Source organism: Caenorhabditis briggsae, assembly GCF_000004555.2.
Source record: "Caenorhabditis briggsae complete genome, chrIV, whole genome shotgun sequence".
Taxonomy (NCBI): domain Eukaryota; kingdom Metazoa; phylum Nematoda; class Chromadorea; order Rhabditida; family Rhabditidae; genus Caenorhabditis; species Caenorhabditis briggsae.
In genome coordinates, this window is record NC_013487.2 from 11,373,388 (window position 1) to 11,395,906 (window position 22,519).

The 22,519-nt window shown below is 36.6% G+C and overlaps 4 protein-coding genes across 4 annotated transcripts; 3 read left to right on the forward strand and 1 right to left on the reverse strand.

The window, feature by feature from the left end:
- Positions 1-1,117: 1,117 nt before the first annotated feature.
- CBG01544 lies at positions 1,118-3,355 on the forward strand (the record flags this gene model as incomplete). Its single annotated transcript, XM_002633965.1, has 8 exons — positions 1,118-1,172; positions 1,221-1,357; positions 1,407-1,651; positions 1,696-2,034; positions 2,082-2,287; positions 2,372-2,455; positions 2,509-3,110; positions 3,158-3,355. The coding sequence occupies 8 exons, from the start codon at positions 1,118-1,120 to the stop codon at positions 3,353-3,355; spliced, it is 1,866 nt and encodes a 621-aa protein (XP_002634011.1).
- A 580-nt stretch (positions 3,356-3,935) lies between these two features.
- Cbr-rabs-5 lies at positions 3,936-7,109 on the forward strand (the record flags this gene model as incomplete). The annotated part of the gene is made up of 7 exons (XM_002633964.1): positions 3,936-3,980; positions 4,058-4,255; positions 4,299-4,548; positions 4,625-4,786; positions 5,132-5,540; positions 5,589-6,011; positions 6,920-7,109. 7 exons carry the CDS (start codon positions 3,936-3,938, stop codon positions 7,107-7,109), a joined length of 1,677 nt encoding a protein of 558 aa, XP_002634010.1.
- Positions 7,110-7,376: 267 nt separating this feature from the next.
- On the reverse strand, positions 7,377-9,141 carry CBG01542 (the record flags this gene model as incomplete). Its single annotated transcript, XM_002633963.1, has 3 exons — positions 7,377-7,508; positions 7,556-7,734; positions 9,090-9,141. 3 exons carry the CDS (start codon positions 9,139-9,141, stop codon positions 7,377-7,379), a joined length of 363 nt encoding a protein of 120 aa, XP_002634009.1.
- A 1,294-nt stretch (positions 9,142-10,435) lies between these two features.
- Positions 10,436-12,065, forward strand: CBG01541 (the record flags this gene model as incomplete). The annotated part of the gene is made up of 7 exons (XM_045235925.1): positions 10,436-10,453; positions 10,533-10,689; positions 10,741-10,883; positions 10,927-11,092; positions 11,138-11,355; positions 11,530-11,797; positions 11,845-12,065. The coding sequence occupies 7 exons, from the start codon at positions 10,436-10,438 to the stop codon at positions 12,063-12,065; spliced, it is 1,191 nt and encodes a 396-aa protein (XP_045091951.1).
- Between the last annotated feature and the right edge of the window lie 10,454 nt (positions 12,066-22,519).

The window sequence follows — 22,519 nt, forward strand, 5'->3', positions numbered from 1 at the left end:
CGATTCACAAATTTTGTTTATCCTGTTCCGGATTTTTTTACTTTTTATAAATTTCTAAGAGGTAAAAAATTTGAGTAAATCTATATCTGTTAAGATTTTTTGTTTTCAAAAAAGCTGTGCCCCATATGAGTAGACTGGTCGATCTTGTTTTACAAGATGCAACGCTGCTAAAGCCAGCTATAGTCGTTTGAAATCAGTGGGAAGATTGCGTCAATGTTTTCTAATTCATCCACTTTTTAATATGTAATTAAGCTTATTTAATATCCCATTTCCTGCATAAGTTTCAGGTACTGAACTTCTAAGTACGCAAACACGGAAGATAGTAGTGCGGACCGCTTCTCAGAATTTAATTTGCGGGAGGTTCAAATTTTCAAAGTTTTATACTTATGTACCACATTACGACAATCTAGAAATTAATACGTTGAATTGGTTTCTGATTCACACTGTTGTAAAAAAAATATTGATAAAACGTATTCGACATAGTACATGGTTACTGGCGTGTTCCATTGAGTATTTTGAGCAAAGGCTCTTAACATCCGAGCTGTAATCTCCATTTTATCCTTTCTTCCTACTTGGAACCTACTTTTCCAATGTATCTGACCAAATTCTACAATTGATCCTAACGCACTCAATTTCTGGACGACTGCAGTATCCTTTTTTCCAATTCCACGAAAATTCAACTACAGTATCCCTTAAAAGTTTCCGATCTTTGAAACGGAATAGATAACTGATGATGCATTTCTATAAAATCTCAACTGAATCAATTCAGGCTTTTTGTTACATCTTTCATTTCTGTACATCCGTTTGCTCTGTTTATCATTAATCTTTTTTCCAAAATCGATAGATTGAGCGAATGGAAAAGAGGGGGCAGCTGCAGCGCCGCCTCACCCAGTACGGCCGCTTACGATGTCGGCGTCTCACGAATTTCCCTGTTGTTTCCTCTCTCACTCATACACCCTCCTCTCAGCAGCCGTGTTTCTTCGGCCGTCCTCCCGCCGAACAGCGAGTCTCTAGATGTCGTTTCTTCCACCGTTTTCTCTTTTTCTCTTTTCAGAAATTCTATTGATCGAACAGAAAGAAAATATTATTACGATTTTGTTTTCAGCAACTGGGAAAAATGATCCGGAGGAAGAAGTCGTCAACTGGAAGATCTGGACGCAAAAGAAGAGGAGGTATGAATGGGAGCTTAGGTTAAGATACAGTAACTTCATTTGTTTCAGAGTCAACTTCACCAGCTCGTGAGCCTGATGAGGTCGACGCTCCTCCAGAGTTTTCTGAATATGATTACGAGAAGATGAGCCCATATATTCTGAAAGCTCTCAAAGGAACAGTATATCCATTTATGTCGAACGGATATGTAAGTATTCGTAGTTTTAATTTGTGATTTCATCAAGTATCATTCACAGATTCATCTTATACACGAACTTGAAAAGATGCTCGCAACGAATCATTTCACTTTGGAATATATGGCCGGAGAAATACAGTTTATGAGTGAAGGGTATTATCCAACACCGAACTTAAATAATCGCAAGATGCCGGAATACGATACCAAAGAACAGGGAAATCATACTTCTGATGATGAAGGAACGGAAGTTGCATCTGTTAGAACCGCTGCTGTTGCAAACGACGAAGAAATGGCCAAGGAAGCCGAGTAAGTACATTGAATATAATTGTGTCAAACTGATAATCCTTCAGAATCTGCTTGCTGCCAGAAGAAGGCGAGGATGACGACTTTGATGAGTATCCAGCATACCACGTGGGAACTCGCTTCTGGACCTGGTGCCGAAAAAGCTTCATGGGGAAAATCGACACCGAATTTCTGGAGAATTTCAAGGAACACATTTTGGATGCGTACAGTGATGAAGAACTTCAGAAGTTTCTGGTCAATGAGCCATGGAAATATCGGAAAAGAGCAGTACACACATCTCGAAGAAAATCATTGAACACTTCAAATAACAAGAAGAAGGTTTCCATTTCGAATGAGGTTACATCTCCATCAACATCTAATGGAGTGAAGAACGGAGCTCGTAAAGGGTAAGTTTTAAAAAAATTTAAACGAGATCAACTTATTACAATTTCAGCTCTCTCGCTGGCTACCGTATTCCAAATCGTAGAAATTCTGAACGGGACAAGGAAGCAAATAACAATAAGATCATGCCAATAATTGATTCAATGGTTTACACGGCTTGCAAAGAATACAAAGATGGAAGATCTGTTCCGGAGACACCAACGATACGACGTGGAAGGTCTCGCTTGACAAGTCCAGAAGTCGTTAGAGAGAGGAAGGGTACGTTGAGCCATATCTTCAAAGCTTGAAAGTTTCAAATAACAGAGATTGAAAATAATAATAGTCTTAAAAAATTATTTGCAGTAGCTAAAATGGAGATCGATTCGGATTCCGACGCTGAAGTTGATACGTACAATGACAAGAACCAACCAGGTCCTTCATCACGAAGTAAGATCAATTGATAACTGAATCTAATAGTACTGAACCATATTATTTTTCAGTGCTATCACCGAGACAACTGAAGAAAGAGAAAATTGAAGATGACGATGAGTACGAGAGAATGGGGAATGGAAACAGTTCCACTAATGGAATTAATGGGACAAATGGTCATACCAGGAAGCCACATTCACCGAAACGAAAGAATGGAGATATCAGAAGTTATTTCAATTCGGTTCCAAAAAATGCAATTCCAAGTACCAGCAATTCCCGACCACTGGTGGAAGAAAATGGATTTGGAGATCTTGATATACCTTCGGATATCGAAGATTTTGATGCCAAAGCAATCGGGTCAAAAATCGTAGCAAAGTTGATTGCAGGAGGTATACTTCAAGAATCTAGTGCACAAATATTCGATCAAATGACCCGGGAAGATGAAACAGAAACTTCGAACTCATCGATCAAAGTTGAGATGTGTGAAGAAGGAAAAGAAGATGCTGAAGATCAAGAACTTGGTGAACTAGCTGAAGAACTTCACAATCTCCAACTGAGCTTAAAAGAGGAAATGGTTGCCAAGAAGGCGTTGATGATGCTGACATGGAGACGTGCTAAAGCTCATTTCGCATTCTTCCACACTTTCGATCAGCTCAAACGCGGAGACTATGATGTAAGTTCATCTTTGTTCATTTGATTGAAAAAAAAAATGATTTTCAGCTTTTCAAACTTGGAATCAACATGTATCGAGATTTTCCGAATCGTAAACTTCCTGGAATCTCTGAAACAATGCTTCTCAAAATTGGTCTCAAGAAACGTAATCATCTGGCTAGACTGCACTACGGAAAGATGTATCGACGGCATCCAAAGTTCAGATGGCATCAAGCATATGTTACCGCTTCTAGTCGTCTTCATTAATTAATTAATTTATTTTTTCCCTCGAATGTAAATCTGTTCATGTTCTATATTTTTAAGATCTCTCATTTAATCTCTTTTCTTCTTTTCCATCTGTATTTTAAATCAATCTATTTATAATCATTCTAGGTCGGGTTCCTTCTTCCTATTGGTCTTTTTTCTTTCGCTTACAGATCCCCAGAGCAGGCTCTACGCTCAAAGCGCGCCTAATTACGAGCGCCAACCAGTATCATAGACAGACCTCGTTTTTTCCTTAATTTTTTTCTTATTCTCTGTCTTGAAGTATTCCTAATTTATACCAGTAATCTAACTGAAAGCATCCCACCCCACACATATGTCATATTATCCCAATAAACATGAATTCTCTGTGTTTGATGTACTTCTATGGTTTTGGATCCGTTGTTTTTGGTTTCTGCCATTGTATACGTTTGACGTGGCAGAGCTTTACTCTTATTTACGCTAACAGTCGACAGCGTCGTGCAGTCTGCGTCTAGAATGTATCACTGCTTCTGGGTTGGGGAGACTAGAAAAATAACATTTTTGCATTTAGAAGCATTTTCCCCCCGTCTTTAGTCGATGAGAGATGGATGAAGCAGCGGGTGCAGACAACAGCAATGTTGTTAGGCAGGTGAGATTTTTTATAGTTTTCTGAATAGAAAAAATAATACAAATTGCCAAAAAAATATACAAACTGCTAGAGTTCAGGGCTTCATCTGTCCGTTCTGCATGGAGGATTTTGGAGAATACGAACGACTGATGTTCCACGTTGAAGATGACCATCCAGAAGAGGACACTAGCGATTTGGCTGGATTGTTTGTTTCCAATGTAAAAGGATTCTTTGACAAAGCAAAGCGAGGAATTCAGAAGCTAGACGCCAAAAAGAGCATAGCTGATATAGCAAGTGTTAGTAGATTTTCAGGAGTAAATTGCCGTTATTCAATTCCAGAACGTCGAATCAGAACTGGCAGAAACTACAGAGAAGTTAGCAGAACGAGGAGCTCCTCTACCTCGGATACCTAAACCTCTACCACCCGATGAAATTTCCCCCGGGACAATGCGATCGAAAACGAGAGAGTTCATGGCGACACGAGAGCTGAATATAAATGAAGTAGCTGTTAGAACGAATATGTTGATTATCAGGCTGGATCGATTGATTAATGGTGGCCCAAAGGATAAAGATCCGGTGAAAAGAAAAGGTGAAAACACTCTTAAACGAAAAAAAAAAACAAAAAACCGAAAGCCATATTTCTGTAAAACAACTGTGAAATTCAGAATTCGAACGAGAAATAGTTCCGTGGTTAGATGACGCAGAAGCTCCATGTTGTCCGCTGTGTGCCGCCAGATTCGGTCTCACTCGCCGACGTCATCACTGCAGGCTTTGTGGAAAAGTCTTGTGTCATTCATGTAGCGAATTCCTTTCTTTTGATACAGCTAGTAAGTTTTTATTTTCCAATTTTTTGTTTTTAAATTTCAGTCTATTATACTGGCAGGTCTCACAACTACCGTATCCTAAAATTATTTTTATTTTCCAGATTGTTTTTCTCGTTTTTACTGATTTTGGTAGATTTTTCTGTTATTTTTCCCTCAAACGAAGCAAAAACGATAGTGAAAAATTGTCAAAAACACAAAACTCGAGAAAAACATATTCGAAAAATGAAATTTTTTAGGTTACTGTAGTTATCGTTGTGAGACTTTCGGCGACGACTAAATAAGTCTTTTCTCTACCACAGTTCCGATTTTTCTACTATTTACAATTAGAATAATATCGAATTTTTTCAGGATCCCTTACAAGTTCCTCCAACCCATTGGGAGATACTCATATCGACGTAAACGAGAAGTCACAAGACGAAACAGAATCCTCCAACAACGATGGAAACACCAAACGAAGTACGTTTTTCTCATTCCAACACAAAATGGATAAAATGAAAAAAGCGATGGCTGAAGCGGTGCAAAAAGTTCATTCAGCCGCTGCGGGAGAGGAAATCATAGCTGGAGCATTGAACGAGCAAGAAATGTCAGATCACATGAGAGTTTGTAATCTGTGTCTTCGAGATTTGCATTTGCGGGAGAGTCAAATGGAAAAGAAAGATCCGCCCGCATATGTACAACAGTACGATTTTATGCAAGAATTGATTGAAGAAGTAAAGAATCTTGTTCCAACTTATGTCAGAGTGGTTGTCAGTTTGAAGTGAGGAAACCAGAAATGGAATGGTTAAACTAAGCTTTGGATTTTCAGAAATGGCGAATCTGTATACACGCACCAACACGGAGAGGAGTTACGATCCAAGTGTCTGGAAATTCAAAAGAATATCGAAATCCTCAGTAAAAGAATCGCCGAAGGAGCCGATAATAAACCAAATGCTGCAAAAGAGCAACAATTGAGAAGGAATATTCGTTTATCAGCTATTCAGTCTCTTCAAGGATTGATCGGTCAAATGGAGTCACTTCCAACAGCAGAAGAATGTGCAAATCGGATAGCTAAAAGAAAAGAAAAACGAGTGAAAGATTTTGCGAGGGTGAATCGAACTGTGATGAAGATGTCGAATTCGTTGCCACAACTGATTGCTCATCCTAATCTGAACAGTACTGGAAGTGTCTCTTCGTTAGGAGGAGGTCCACCGTCTGTGGACGATGGATGGACTGCGGAAGATAATGACCTGTAAGTTTTAACTCTTTCTTTTAAAGGTGGGAAACATGAAAAAAATAATGTTCTCGAAATTCCGTTCAAAGATGCCCCTCGAGGAGTTGAACTTGTGAGGGCGAAGATTGAGGGTGCGGCGCCGCTACCGACTGAGCCACGCGGGCAAAGAGAAATCCCACGCCCGATTGCATACATAAAGGCGAGGACGACAGCTGTACGCAGAGTGACATTAAGCGTTGTACACCGTGACGGTAGAATGCATACTCTAGCTACAAAGAAACTACGAAAAATCTCCTGTCCCCCCACCTTTAATGCCTAAAATACAGTCACAAGGGTTTTCGGAAACCCCTTTTCGGAGTCCTTGAAATTTCGAAAATTTCGAGTTTCAAAATTTCGGAATATTCTAATCTTGAAAATTCAAGAGTGTCGGTTTTTTTGAAATTCAGGAATATTCTGATTTAAAAGTTTCGGAATCCCGGAATACTCCAGAATATTCCGATTTTTTTTGAACTTTTGAAATTTTCGGAATTTTCGAAACATTTAGAAAAATTGAGAATATCAGATTTTCGGAATTCCGGAATACTCCAATTTTGAAATTTTCAAATTTCGGAATGTTCCATTTTTGGAAAATTCGAATTTCCTTGCGGAATCCCGGAATATTTCGATTGAAAAATTTCGGAATTCCGGAATTTTGGAATGTTCAAAATCTGAATATTTATGAATTTTGGAATATTCCAATCTTGAAAACTAGTTACTTCGGATTTTTTTGAAATATTCCAATTTTGAAAATTTCAGAGTTTCGGAATATTCCGATTTAAAAACTTTCGGAATTCCAAGATTTCGGAATACTCAGATTTTAAGAATTTCAAAATTTCTAATCCCGTTTCAAACATCCCTTCTCCTAATAACCTACAATTGAGTTCCAGAGTATTTGAACCATCCTCCATCGAAGACGACACGATACAAACCGACCATCCGCTATACGAACAACGCGAACAACTTCGAAAGTTTCTTTATCAAGCATCGTCCACTGGAAAAATGGACGAAATGGATATTCTGGAGAGAAATCTCAAAGAAATCGAAGAAGAGATGATTCGCCTCGGACTACCATGCTAACTCATTTCCAACTCTTCCTAGTTTTAGTTTTACTTTCCTGTGTACTAACAATCAAACTGTGATATAATATTTTGACCCCCTGGAGATTTCTATTTTGCCCATATTTCCATATTTCTGTGATCTTCATTTTATGTTATGACTTTTCTGCAATACATATATTTGTCACTATAAAATGCTTTATCAATAGGTTAGCGAACTTCAAGTTATGCGAAAATGACCCGAGTAAGAAATGAGATCCAAAGGCAGTAGAAAAGAATGAGAAAAAAGTTAATAAAGGCCACCTCTGGACCTTAATATAGAGTTGAGACTTGGTGTTGGTCTGACTGGTATGGCGATTCCATTTTCATCAATGAACACCTCGCTGATTGGTTGACCATAAGTCCAACGGCGTGGAATGACCTGAAATCAGAAATCTGGAATTTGGAATTCGTTGACTTCATTCTTACTGGTCTTCCAGCAATAGAAGCTACTGGTCTGATGAAACTTTTATCGTCAATGTGTATTCTGGATATTGAATCAGCTTCCATTCTCGCCTCATCTGGATATCTGCCTCTATCAGATTGTTGTTGCGTTCTTGCTTCTTTTAGTTTTCGGAATAATCCTTGCATTGTGAGAGAAGAACATTCTGGAAGTTGTTTTAAATTATATTGAAATTATTTCAAAGTTATGTATATTCATAATATTATTGGAAAAAAATTATTGAAAAAACCCAATTCTCCGAAAAACGCCGTAGACAGTGACAATTTTTCCTGAAACGGTGGCGAATAGAGACGAGGATTTGAAATTCCCGCACATTAAGATGCCTAGGCCACGTCGGCGGGACGCCCTTTTTGCATGACGATTTTTCCGAATTTTTCCGCTTTTGGCTACCGTAAAATACTTCAAAAACCACTGTCAGCCACTTTTAGAAGAAGCGTCCCTCCTACGTGGCCTAGGTTTCTCANTGNNNNGNAAANNNAAAACTCTTTTAATACCCATCCACTTTTTTTTCAAAATTTTCACTTTCAACGGCGTTTTTCGGGGATTTCGGATTTTTTTTTGAATTTTTCTGTAATAATATTAGGAAAATACATGATTTTTCAAACATTTTTTGGATTTTTTTTTTGTGTATAACGAAATTTGTCAGATTCGATTCAGAAAACTAATCAGTCTTGACGGATGGGTTTGATAATTGAAATGAAAGTTGTGGAAAGAGGAAGAAGAAGGTATCTATGTGAAACCGATTCTTCCTAGTGCATTGATTGAAAGCCAAATGTATAAAAGTGATCATTGGATCTGTTATTTTTTTCATTTTTGTTATATTAAAACATAAAAACGAAAGGAAGGAGGTTATTATGAAACAGGTTTCTTGGCTAATCGCACGTAGAGACACTGACATATGATACTATCCGTGATAGTATATCACTAGAACTCAAAGGACAACCAGAGTTTTAGGAAATGTAAAGTATTGAAGCATCATCTGAAGTTCTAAAGTTCTAAACTACCGTATCTCTTCTAATAGAAGCCCACTCACACCGTCAACTTTGAGCTCAGTTATCTCTATTCCTGGGAAAGGTATCAAAAAATTGTCAACTAGTAAATTATTCATCATAACACCACCAATATATTATTAGCTTACGAGATTTTGATATATTTCACAAGAATTGAAATGACAGAGCTCAAATTTGACGGTTGCAGTGGGCTCCTATTAGAGAACATAGAGTAACCTTTTTCTGGAACTGATAGGTTTCGAAAAATTCAAAAATACACAGGTTTTCAATCAAAAAGATAAATAAAGTGTAAATTCAAAAACTGGGACCTTCAAAAAAGCACTTCATCCGCATAGAGAAGCACCATTCTGCATTTTCAGACCACTACCAAACATGTGAAAACGTTTAGATCATAATTCGATCCAAAAACTCTTCTGCGACCTGTCAGCTGTTTATCTAGCTGCTACAGTACCCCTTATCAGTTGTTTTTAGCATAATAAAGATAACTAACCTCTAATTAACACGATAGCAATAAAAACAAAGATGATAGTGAATGATTTCATTGTGAAAGATGTGTCTGCAACTAACCACTTCTTCGTTTTTCTTTTGCTTTTAAACGTCGTCTCGGTTAGAGATTCTTAGACACAGAGAATCGATGACGTCGTTGAAGACCGTTCGGAAGGAAAAATGCCTCGTCTTTTAGCACTTTGATTTCGGGTTCTGTTAGCTGTGACAGTCGTCTTTAAAAGACCAAAAGTTTAGGGGACTGAAATAGATAGTCAGATGGTCGAGAGAATAACAAAAGGGCGTCAGATGACCTTTGAAAGATCAACGACGAATCTTTGGAAGAAAAATCTGAAATCATTAAATGATGAAGAACAAAAAAAAACATGGTTTTTGTGTCAGAAGACGGAAAGTTTTGGATTATGTTCAGGGTGGCGGACCATTATCTTGGGACTGATAAACACGGGTATATCTTTGGACACAATTATCTTGGAAGCTGGAAAATTGGTAGGAATATAATTTTACGATTGATTTAAAGCTACTAAAATTTTCAAAGCGATTCCTCAAGTCAAGTCTCGGTATTGTTATGATTGTCGAAAGATCTATGGTGTGATGTTTCTTATGATTTTCGTAAGATGAAGCAACTTTGACAAGAGATAACTCAGCTCAAAGTTGATTTAATTATTTCAAACTTGATCAGTTCACAGATGAATTATTTGAACTGTTGCACTTCAAATTTGGGCCCTTTTCAAAATAGTTAGAAATATCCGGAAGGTTGAGAAAAAATCCGGATTAAGGAAGAGTGAATTCCGCTCATATCTGCCCTGTTTTATATAATATTAAACGAAAAATGGAAAATGAATCTGCTCTTTGAATAAATCAGTGCCTTGCAAACAGTCTAGAAGCAGAATTATGAATTTCGGATCAGTAAAAATATCGGTACAATTTGAAAAAGTTCGTTTTGATTTCAATTACAGTACACCTAAAAACTATATCCGTAAAAGCGACATACCGAAGAAAAAATTAAAACATTTTTCATTTATTTGCGTGAACACTTTCTTTCGTTGACGTGAAATTATTGTGCACCGTATGTGGAAGCCACGGGATCTAGAAATGTCGGCTAAAAAAAGGGACTCGTTTGTCAAAACTCCGAGTCGCAGCTAATGATAATGATGGCGAATATGTTCTGAATTAATCTTGTCCTTTTTCTTTTTCTTTTTATAATAATAAATTTAGTTATTCATAAAGCAACTATTATTTTTTCAGCTAACCTAATAATTCCAATCAGTCCGAGTTTTCAACTTTAACATCAACTTTCTTCACAATTTCTTTTTGTGATCCCAAATCAACGACATGAACTGGGCATATAAGGTTTGTTGAGGGATTAAAATTTTTGAGCGAAGTTTCGATATTCACTTCGATATAATATCATATTTTTCTCTATTTTCAGATATGTCTCATTTTTATCGTCATCTCGTCATTGTCAGTAAAATTCAGCTCTTCTGATGATCGTTTCATGGAATCAGAGATTCATGAAGACATGACAAGGCAAGGTTGCTGGAAAGTGGGAGGAGTTAGTCTTAACGATCTACAATTTGATCCGAAAAGTTAGTGCAGCATTGTTGATAATATTCCAATTAGACCGTCTAATTGTTCAGATGCAATGGCGACCGCATTAAAAACAAACAAGAATGGAGATAAGATAACTGTTTTCAACTACGGAATGCAGTATTTCAATTCCGAACTGAAAAATCTATCTCTTAGCACAGGCGGTACACATCCTCTATACTTGCGAATTAAGGTAAAATTATTATTATTAAGACATTTTTGAATATTTTGTTAAGGAAGACGCATTATGGGACAATAAACCACAGGATAAAGTAAACTGCCAAAGAGTTCTGAATTACAAATGCCTGCAAGACATCACAATCAACAGCTTGGAATCTTTGGAAAACTTCAACTCAATGAAATGCACTGAACTGAAAAAGGATCTCATTATCGATGGATTTAGTTCGTTTACATTGTCTTGTTTCCACAATTGTTTTTCTTTTTCAGAGCATCTAGCCCAGAATAGAGGGAGCTTCAGTTTCAGTGGCTTCGAGAACATCCAAAAAATCCGAGGTCGATTGGTTATTCAAAACGTTGAGACAGACGCGTCGTTTAAGTTTGAAAAGCTCATTCAAGTTGGACAATTTGCCGATGAAAAGGGACTTCCGAGCATCCAAATCAGAGACAATGTAATGGGAAGAATCAGCATGGAGAGAGTGAATATTGTGAGTTCGATTTTTATTGCATTAAAATGTTTTTAAAGTTATGTATTTTCCTAATTATACGGGAAAATGAAACCGGCCTACTTTTGAATTTTTTCTCAATAATATTAAGCCAAACTTCTGAAACATTTCCTTGCGTTACAAACTTTGTCCGCGGATTAAAATTTTTTTCAACAGACAAAGTGCTACCCAGGAGCTCCAAAAACTTGTGTGAGCATTCAGGACAACTGGATCATCGAGAACAACGATAATCCATTGAAAATAAAATTCGAAAATTTCACAGCTCCTCCGAGATGGAACCCAGTAGAGGGAATTCATGCAGAACCAGGAACAGAAAGGTTTGAAGCTGAGGTGGAGAGATTGGAAGAACATCCAGAAGAAATCGAGGAAACGTACGACGATCCCGAACTCAATGACGAGGACGTTGATTTGAAATGCAGACTTTGTAAGTTTCAGAAAGAATGATTTTAAGAACTTTCAAATGCTTTCCAGGTTTTATCCCTTACACTATCTTGAATTACGTAGGAATACCTGCTCTACTTGGAATCATTTTTTGGATCATCAAATTTTTAATGAAGAAAGATATCAATTATGATTTGGCCACTGTATATGGTGCAGATGAAAAGGAAAATCAGGACAACTACTTCGCAGTGGATGGAAAGAAAGATAACAAGGAGAAGGATTCTGGAATGGATGATCTTGGATCAAATTGAATGAATGATTTTTCTTTTTCTGTTCAAATATGACTTATCTCTTGTTTAATAAATGTGATTTTTTAAATATCGAAATAAATGTTAAAAGGTGGACACCGTATACGGAAGGTGGCCACCGTATATAATACCGTACACCCCCTTTGACCTAAAAATTGGTTTTGTTTCCTACAGCAAGTAGAAATTATATTTGCAGAATTTGGCCCAAATGGAACCTGAAAATCTAAGATCAGCTTCTTTTTGACGAATTTTTTTCAACAAGAAGCTGAAATAGACAGATTAGTAGTGTGAATTCCAAGATTTTCATTATGAAGTGGGAAAAGAATGATGAATGGAGAGTAAGACAAGGATTAAGTTATTATTTTGGAAAAACGAAGTGGAGTACGCATTTCAATGATATTTACTGCCTACTCATAGTGAATTTAAAGACGAAAAGATGAAAGAAAAAAACGAATTCTTTTCAGGATTACGTCGTTGAAATTTCAGTTTTTGAATGTAGACAAAAAGACTCTGGAAAGATAAGGAAAAATATTTGGAGATTAGATTACCGTAGTCATAGTAAGGGGCGGGGTTGGGCGTGGGAATAAATAGGTATTTAAAACTTCTTTAAAGATTTCAAATTCAAAAATGCTACCCATTTCATACCCTACTCCCATAACATCTTCTCCAATGACTCTTCCAATTCCAACTGTTACTATTTCTCCCCCAACAAATTTCACACCATCATTGACTTCTCAAACATTGGCGAATGCTTGGAAACTGGGAATTGTTCAGCCCTCAGAACCCAAATTTCTACTGCCTGCGACACATGGGATCATCAAAATGGTACAGAAATTGTAAGTTTGAAATCGCATTCTTCTATTCTAGTTTCCAATTTTTCCATCTGCAAAAGCAAAGGAACAAAGCTAAAAATTGGATATATTAAAGAAGTTTTCGGTCAATGATCAGTTTTATCCTCATGAGAGAAAAAAGAAAAAGTTTGGAGAATGATTCACTGTTTCCTTCAAGATAATCCTTCGAGTAGTCAATTTTAAGTGATTGCATAGTAAATATTCGAGGTTACTTAATGAATTATAATATTATTTTCCGGCTAATTTCCAATAAAAAACTTTTAAGTCTACTTTCCACTGGGTTCCGATTGTCCGTCGGTTATTCTTCGGCTGCTAAATAGTAGTTTTCTCTGAAATTCTCAGATTCCGAACAACTACCTTCAGAATACGTCAAATTAAAAATTTCAAAAAGTAAATTTCTGGGATTGTTCCAGTCAAAATTTGATTAACAATTTGATAAAGGTCCCACAACGACAACTACCGTGACCTAAAAATATGTATATTTTCCGGATATATTATCTCGCTTTTCGTGCGTATTCAGTCATTTTTTCACTACCAAAATTCTTATTTTTCGCTTGTTTGTGGAAAAATAACAGGAAACTCGACGAAAATCGAGTAAGTAAATCCGGAAAATAAAAATATTCTTAGGTTTCGGCGACCTATGGTGTTTCTCTTCCACAGCTCCGGTTGTTTTTTACCAGCATAATATTAAGTGACTCATTTACAAAAACAGATGACATGTTGCAAAAAGCTTGAGATTAGGAAATATACTTTGAAATGTATCCAATCCACTTGAAAATCAAAATCTTGCTCTTTTAAAACTGTATTTTCTTGGTTAGACAAACGTTCAACTGATCCTGTGGTTTTGTGTTTCTGGAATTTCATTATTTCGGAAATCCCTAGTCCAAGGGAAAATTACCAGAATCTGAATATCGCTAAAACATGAAAATCTAGAAAAATTAAAATCTCAACCTCTTATCCTTCCCAACACCCCTTGTCTGCTATTTCCTCTCCTTCACCATCCCACTAATGTGCTTCAGAATTCCCTCGTCGATCCATAGGCGCTAAAGCATACTCCATTTTCATCTTCTTTCTCTAAACAGAACGTATTTAGAGTAGTGTGTCTTTTGTCTGTGTCTCTCCACTTAGATTCTCTTTAGGTCGGTTTTTGTTTAGGCAAAGACGGGCTAGCGTAACGGCCGAGGAGAGGGCCTTGTTTAGTATCTGCTAAAAAAAGAAGAAGAGAAAGAAATGAGGAAACGGGAAAGGACCTTAGCCTATCCCTCCTCTGTTCTATCGATTTTCTTAGTGTTTAGTCCTAAACCGTACTCTTTCTTTGTCAATATTCTTAACGTTCTATTTGTGAAAGTCAATTAATGGATTTTTTGTATTCTTCTTTATTTAAATGATAAGATTATTGAGATTCTAAACTCGTTTTTTGAATTCGAAACCTCAAAAATTTTAAATTTCCAGAAAACAATATCAGTAAAATTTATACGGATAACTTTTGTAACAGAAAAAATCACTAAATTTTTGTTATTTTAACACAATCTCTTTTTTTTGCGAAATTTTGCAAAAAAAGATTGTTTTATTTCTTCTGGAATTTCTGAAACTTCCGATATTTATATATTCAAAAATTATAGTTTTTGGAATTTTGGGAATTTTTTGGAATTTTGGAATTTTTAGAACTCTTATTTCAGTATTTTAGATCATTTGGAAATATCAGAATTTAGAATCTCAGGCATCTCAACAGAGCAGCTTCCAAATTTGTGTAATCAAATCTTTTTTTCCTCAAAATGGATCGTTCCATTAGAGATTTAAAAGAATAATACGATCCCGGCGACTGATGATTTAATCGCTATCATGTCTCGATTCGTTTTCCACATCTTTTTTCCCCTAATTTCACCGATCGGCTTCTTCTAGAACCAGAGAAGGAAATGTTCGTTTTTCCATCGACTTTTGAACCTTCCTGCAAGCTGAAACTATACACTCTTCTTTAAATTACCATGTCACAAATCTCCAGACGTTTATCTAAAAACAACCTATTAATTTTTCGTTTTTTTTTGTCTAAAGATAAAAGAACATTTCTCCAGTTTCTCTCCTAATTATAAGCATACTTTGATTTGTGTCTGTAGAGAAACTGAAAAAGTGATCATAGACATTCCTCTTTAGAGGAAAGATAAAACGAAAAAGAAGAAGAAGAAGACTAGGTGGCAACGAAAGCTTATCTAATGTTGCTATCGCTTCTGAAGAATTTGGAAGACGAGCGAAGAAGAAGAAGGTCATCCGTGTTTTGAACTGTTCTTCTCCGATTTATTTTTCCTTATAAATTGTTGGGAAATCTAATACCATCATTCGCATTATTGACTTTTCAAAGCCTTGTATTAACTGGTGCAATTTTTCTGATTTCGAGAATTCGTTATATCCTTCTAGTTATAACGTAAAACCTGTAATAGAAGGGCTCCTAACTTTCAAACCAATTTATCTCGTTTTCTGTCAAAGATATAAAAAAGTTGTCAACTGATAAACTGTTTTTCATAATTCCACAAAAATTTTATCAGTTAACATATTTTTGATATGTCTTATAATAGCCGAGTTAATTGAGCTCAAACTTAACAGTTTGAGTGCCCTTCTATTACTGGTGTTACGGTAGTTCGCAACAAATAACAAGTAGTTGCATAGTTCAATTTTTGTGCAGAAAGTGTTAAACTCTCAAAAAATGTCCCATTATTCTATTTCTCTCGAGTTTCTGGCTTATGACCAAGCCAAAAAAACTAGATTTTCTGACTTAAGAGCCGATGCTATATATTCTCGGAATGTATCTATGTTATCGGTTTGTGGTTCTTCTCTCACACAAAAAGACTAGTGTTCACGCCTTCTTTCTGACTCTAGTTCATCGATTTCGAGCCCCAGCTGGATCTGGAACTGATTAATAACTGATATGAGATCTTGTTTCTTGTACTCTCCATTTTCTTCAGAAGTCTTCTCCCCTGACTCCCCCAACTTATTTGGAGCAATTCGCCTAAAACCAAATCTCCCCTTAACTAAGATACAAGCCGCTTAAGTAAGGCTTACTGAACAGAAAGGAGGGAAGGAAGCCCGAATAAGGAAATATTCTTGTCTTATTTTTCAAGTTCCTACTTTTGTTTTTACAATTCTTATGAGTAGAATTATTATCATAGTTGGTTCTTTAATAACTGAAAAACTTGGAAGAAGTTTTCGGGTTACTGTAGGTGCCACATTTTTCTTCTTTTTTCGAGGATGGGCGGAGCTTAGGTCCGGTAGCGGAATACTTAAAGGAGCATGTACTTTTAGTAATTATTTTCTGGCCTTGTAAGCTCCGCCCACCTTCGAATTTTAACGCGCGCTGAAATTAGATACCAAAACAACCGGATAATTTTAAAAAGTTAATTTTTTTAGGTAATTTAGCTTCAAAATCAGGTCTTGTCTATAATTTATCCCTTTCCAAGCGTTGAGCGCCATCCCGAATCTCTGATCTCCAAACTCCGCCCATTTCCTCTAACACTTTCTTAAGCGCTATCATATTAAACTCATTTTTATGAGTGTGTAATTCTTCAAATCCTTCATGTTAAATTCCATTGAATTCCATTATTAAATCTTCTCTAAAAACAACCCATTTCTCTCGTTTTTCAATTCATTCTGAGCGTAAAAAAATAGTAAATAAAGATTAAGAGAGCAGTGAAAAAAGAAGAAGAAGGGTGATCATGAATGGATTGTTAAAAGTGGGGAGATGAAATGATAATCAGCTGATGATCACAATGAAGATAAAGAAGAAAGAGAAGAAGGCACATATACTCTTTCTCGTAAACCTTCACTCAATTGAGATGGGTTGGTTGTTGGAAGAAAAGAAACAAGAAGGGGTGATATAGTTTAACATTTCGAATCAGTGAAGAGTCACCCTCGTCCTTCTTCTTCTTCTTGCCCTGCTCATCAATTCCAAAGTGCACTAGGTGGAGGAGCACGCGGGAGCCTACTACCACCCACACCTTTAATCGCGGGAAGAAAAAGAGAAACACTTTTCTCTTTCGTTTCGTTATATATCTTCTTGTTAGTGTTGCCTACGGGACTGCTTTGTCCACGAGACAGAGAATTTTATCTTTTCTGGTAGGTTGCTAGATTTTTAGGATTCCTTAAAATTGGCAAATCGCCTAGATACGGTCTTAGGATTCTTAATCTTAGTCCGATAATCGGCAGACCTCCTGGGTGGGATTTTTGTAATCGGAAGTAGTGATTATCAAGGGTCATCATTAAGTTCATATATGTAAATTCCTATGACTCGAAGATGTTCGGAACGGAATTCGGAATTCGGAAATCCGGAAATTCCGAAATTTTGATGTTTTCAACCCTGATTTCTGACATCTGAGCATTTCTGCTATGACCAGTTCTAAATCAGCCCATGGAATAACTTATCATGGGCTGGGACAACCGTGAAACCAGTAATAGAAAGTTGGCACATTTTTGATATCTCTTATAGGAGCCGAGATAATTGAGCTCAAACTTGACAATGTGGGAGCCCTTCTGTTTGCTGTGAAAAGTTTTGAGTTGACTTCGAGAGAAATATAGGCTCTAGTGTGAAGTTCTTGTCCTTTAAAAAAATTGGCTTCTAAAAAAATTGTGGTCCTTAAAAATTCTGGTCCTTAGAAAATATTCTGGTCCTTAGAAAACAATTCTGGCCACAAAAAATGGCAAGCATTTTTTTCTAAGGACCAGAAATTTCTTTAAGGACCAGAATTTCATATTAGAGCAGAAAATCCACCTTATTTTTCCTTTAAAAGAAGTCTACCCAAACCGTCAACTTCTAGCTCAATTATCTCGATTCCTGTGAAAGATGTCGAATAGTGGTCAACTGATAAGTTATTTATCATAATGTTAAACATATTTTATCAATTGACACATTTTTTATATCTTTCACAGAAAACGAAAGAATTGAGCTCAAAATTAACGGTTTTGGTGGACTTCTATTAGAGAAACTACGGGAGATTTTGTAAAGATTCTCGATTCTTAACCCATTTCACTCTTCCTGATATTCAGATACCCTTTCCAACTATTCTTCTTCCATTCCTTAGTTTAGGTTTTGTAGATAAATGTGAGAAACTGCACAAGATGGCCTCTCTTAAATAGAATAAGGAATGTAAATTTCATTTTTCTTTAGTACACAACTTATTTAATTACTCTTTTCTTGACCTTACAATTTCCAAATTTCGTCTGTGTGCTGAATGTTTGATGGCCAGAAAACTAGGCAAAAAATTCGGCGGAGAAAGGGGGAGGAGGAATTTTTTGGGACGTTTAAAATCAAGATCTTATCCGGATGATCTGTCTAGTTTTTGCGCGGGCGGTTCCTAAGTTTAGGGATCATTTACTATTTTCAAGATATTTAGATGGCGGGTTTTAGCCAAAAAGGAAGCAATTAGTTTTGGAAGGTGAGATGAGTAAAAATAATCTGAAAGCTGATCTGGAATTGAAAAAATATCACTTCACAGTAATCTTTTTCAAATGAAAACTAAACTGTTATTCTGGTATCGGGATAATCAATCCGGAAAATAGAAATACGGTAGTTGTAGCTGTGGAACTTTCGGCCACGGCTATCAGCGTTTTGCTTCCACTGCTCCGATAGTGATCTTACAAGCTTCCCGGTATTTTTATTGTTTCTCAGAATATTGACAAGAAGGTTGAAGGGTAAACCCCATATCAAACATCTCCGATTGACGTAGGTTCGAGTATTCGAGAAGTATTATCCATCCTAAGTTCTAGTAAGATGTTCTAAAGCTAAATTCACCTTCAGGGTTACTGTAAAATTAACCTTAGACCTGACTTTCTGGCAGCATTTTTTATCAACACTGAAGACTGTTCAGCTCCGCCCCCGCATATTTCAAGCACTCTCTTAGCATGCTTATTTTTGATTAGAAAGAGTGTTTTGTGAGAAATCAAAAAACTAAAAAATTAGCATCCCTGTCAATAATCTCTACTAACGTCTTCAACATTCATCCGATTGTAGAGGCAGGGTCTTAGTGATTGGTGTTGAAGGGCCAATTTCTATTTTATTTTATGAGCGGAGCTTAGGTCCGGTAGTGAAATCCTTCAGTAGCATTTGAAGGAGCATGTATTCTTTGTAATTATTTTTATGCCTAATTTTTCCCTATTTTTTCGTTTCTTCGAGTTTGTATTTTTCCACAAAACTCCGACAAGTCGCAAAAAAATCGCATACAAACAATGAAAATTCATTGAAATATCTAAAAAATAGATTTAAAAAAATACATGCTACGCTTAGGATTTCGCTCCGGACCTAAGCTCCGCCCACTCTCGAGTTAGAAATCAGACCAGAGTAATACCAAAAAATTGGGTATTTACAGAAGTTCAACGTTTTTTGTGTGCGGTAGTTTTTCTATCAGTATTTATCTATCATTCAGCCCTTTCAAAGCAGCAAGTTGAATGCCGTCCCAAGAGAATCTCCAAACTCCGCCCATTTACGCTAGCACTTACTCAAGTTCTATCAGAGTAACTCATTCTTATGAGTTACTTTTACATTAGCTGTCTTCTCATATCTCCGAGATAAATAAGTTCCCAACTCACTCTTATTTCCTTAACCTAATTTCCGCCTCTTGCTGCTTACACCTCTCCACTCCATAGCAACGCCTTCTTATTCCTATATCTTTTAATATCAACTTTCCTCTTAATATCAACTTTCTCCATTTTCTGCCTATCATCTAGTCGTAAGGACTCTTCTCTTCCACTTCATAATGGCCTTCCTTCTTCTTTTTCCATTTCATCCATTCCTCCTTACTGTACTATATTACCCTTTTTCTCTCTTCTACGTATTCTCTTCATTTGTCCCCTAATCCATGTTCGTAATCCCGATCGTCCCTTTCCTTTTCCCCGTCCACACTACCTTTTCCAACTGTATTCCCCTCTCGTTTTCTCCCCAAAACTAGTGTATTCTCTTTTTCACTCCCTATTCTTCTCCCCAATTGAATATGTACTAAACCACTCAACTTTTGAAAATTGTTGCCTACGCCAATCCAACCCCAAAAACCCCTTTTTTGCTCTTTACTTTCCTGTTCATGTCTCTCAAAACGTTTTTAAGGGGACCATTTAGACTTGGACATTTTATATATCTGAATTTCACTTTTGATTGACTTTTGAGAAGTAGAAAGGTTTACTACACTCGGGATTCCGAATTCATGCGAGTTGGTATTTTTTGTAGGTACCGTTTTTTCCTCCAGTAGAAGCACAATGTCAATTGGGAGCTCAATTATCTCGACTCCTGTGAAAGATATCAAAATTTTGTCAACTAATAAATTATGCACCATAATATTATTTTTTTTTTTATCAGTTGACCACTACTCGACATCTTTCACAGGAATCGAGATAATTGAGCTCAAAGTTGACGGTTTGGGTGGGCTTCTAATGAGGGAAATATGGTATGAAGTTATGGTTAGTATGACAGAAAAGTACTTTAAAAAGTAAGAAAAATAACAGTAAAATGCTGCTGAAACTCAGAAAATCTGGATGGCAAGATCGTATTCTTAAAATTTCTAGTTACAATACCCCCAAATGTCTTGTTCAACTCCTAGTCTCTTCTCTCCTCTAATAGTGAACCTTTTCTCATTAGCTAAGAGTATTTCATATGCTTCATATCCTCGCTTTCCTCCTTCTTCTACTTTCCTAATATCCCCTTTTCTCCCAAAAATAGTCGCTTCTTCTCTCCGCCCAGTCTCCCAAACATTTTAAAGCCCTCTAAACTGCTGTCGTTACCAGCCTTGGAATGGCAATAGAGAGACTTAGAGACCTTTTCCCCTACTTCTGACGTTGTGTCGACAATGACTGGCCCCTTCTACATGCCACCTCTTCTTGTTCGAATAAAAATACTCGTTGAGAGTGTTATGACCACTACTTCTACCCTAACGTTTTAGTTTGTAAAAAGAAAGTGTGTAGAAAACGAAATTTCTGTCTTCTGTAATATTCTATTCTAGAAGATTCCTCTCTCTATCTCTAAATTCCTGAAGAATTCTTAAATTCCCAGATTCATGTTCATCTTCCAACTCGATCCATTATTCATAGAAATCTCCCATCTCGTCTTTCTATATTTCGAGAATTCTTCGTCCACTGACACACTTTAAATTCAAACTCTTCTTCCGATTCTGCAGTTTAGTTCTGTCCCGTTTTAGCTACATTCTTTCTTAATCCAATTGCACTAGAATTCATGGTTTCTAAGAAAATATCTGAAAAAAGTTTTAGCGAAAAAGAAAAAGTGCAATTCTGTTGATTTATCAAAACTTGAGCAACGCTCAAGTATAAAAAACCTTTTCAAAAAACTTTATTCAGTAAAGAGAATGAAATCAGTTTCCAATTTTTTAATGTAGCTTTTAATGAAAAACAAATTTAGAGAAAGTGTTTTTTGGAACGTCTTGTAAAAGCGCTCAAACGCTAATAATCGTAATACTACAGTAGTAAAATTAGCGTTGGTCTTGACGCGAAAGCTTTAAATTGAACTGCCTAGTCGCTGTTAAGCGGTGCCTGCATACCATCGGAAAAAGCTCGGGAAAAATTTTCTTGAAAAATGTTACTGAAAACACACAAAATGTTCATTTTTCATTAGCAGATACTAGATAAAAATTGCAAACAATTAATTTTGAGGTCGAAAATCAACTAAAAATGCGAAAAATGTGGATTTCACATTCTCAATGAAGCGCAACAGCATACCGCAGTTGTTCGAACTCTGTGCATTGCAAGTTTAAACCAGCTCTGTTTGAAACAAATCGATTAGTGAACTCTCCTTTTCACATTATTTCTCTGGCTCTGACATAAACAATTCCTTTTCTCTTCTACCTTTCCGTTCACCTCAACCCCGTCACATATCATAATGATTTTTAGTGCTTCTCCATTCCTCGTTTTGCAACAAAAAAGCAGTGTTAGTGAGTGGTAAAAAGAAAGAAACAGAAAGAGAGATAGATGCATTTACCGTATGTTTATGATCGTATAAAGCGAAATAGATTCCCTGGTTACGGACAGAGGGCATAGAGAAACATATAGATCTATATAACACGGGTGTTTAGGATGTTCCTTCCTCTCTCTCTCTCTCTCTCACTCTCTTTTCCCCCGTTTTTATTCTCTTTTGTACTAGTTGGTATTGTAAAAACGTTCTTTTCTTTCTTCGTGTGTTCCTGTTCAGGTGTCCAAATTTGAATTAGGCGTTGTTGGACGCCACCAAATATTTGAGATGCTCTGTTATATTTGGAAATAGGTCATCACTAAATACTCTAGAGAGTAAGGTTGAAATAATTAGCAATGCGACAGAAAATTAAAGCTAAACCTTCTAAAGTATTTCAATTTTGCAAATGACAACTCCTAAAGCCCAAAACATTGCCACGCCCTTCTCATTAGAGCGCATCTGCATACCACAGCAGTTCGAACCTGGTTCTGAGGTTCTAAAGGACCAAACATTCTTCCCTCATCATTTCGAACCCCAGAAATGCAACTTCTATCCCCCTATACCAACTGTCTGCGTCTCTTCATCTCTCGTCAAGTGCTCTTTTAAAATGCTCCTACTCTATAGAGAAAGTGGTATCATTTTCAACATAAACCGAGAGAGAAATGTGAAGCAGAAAG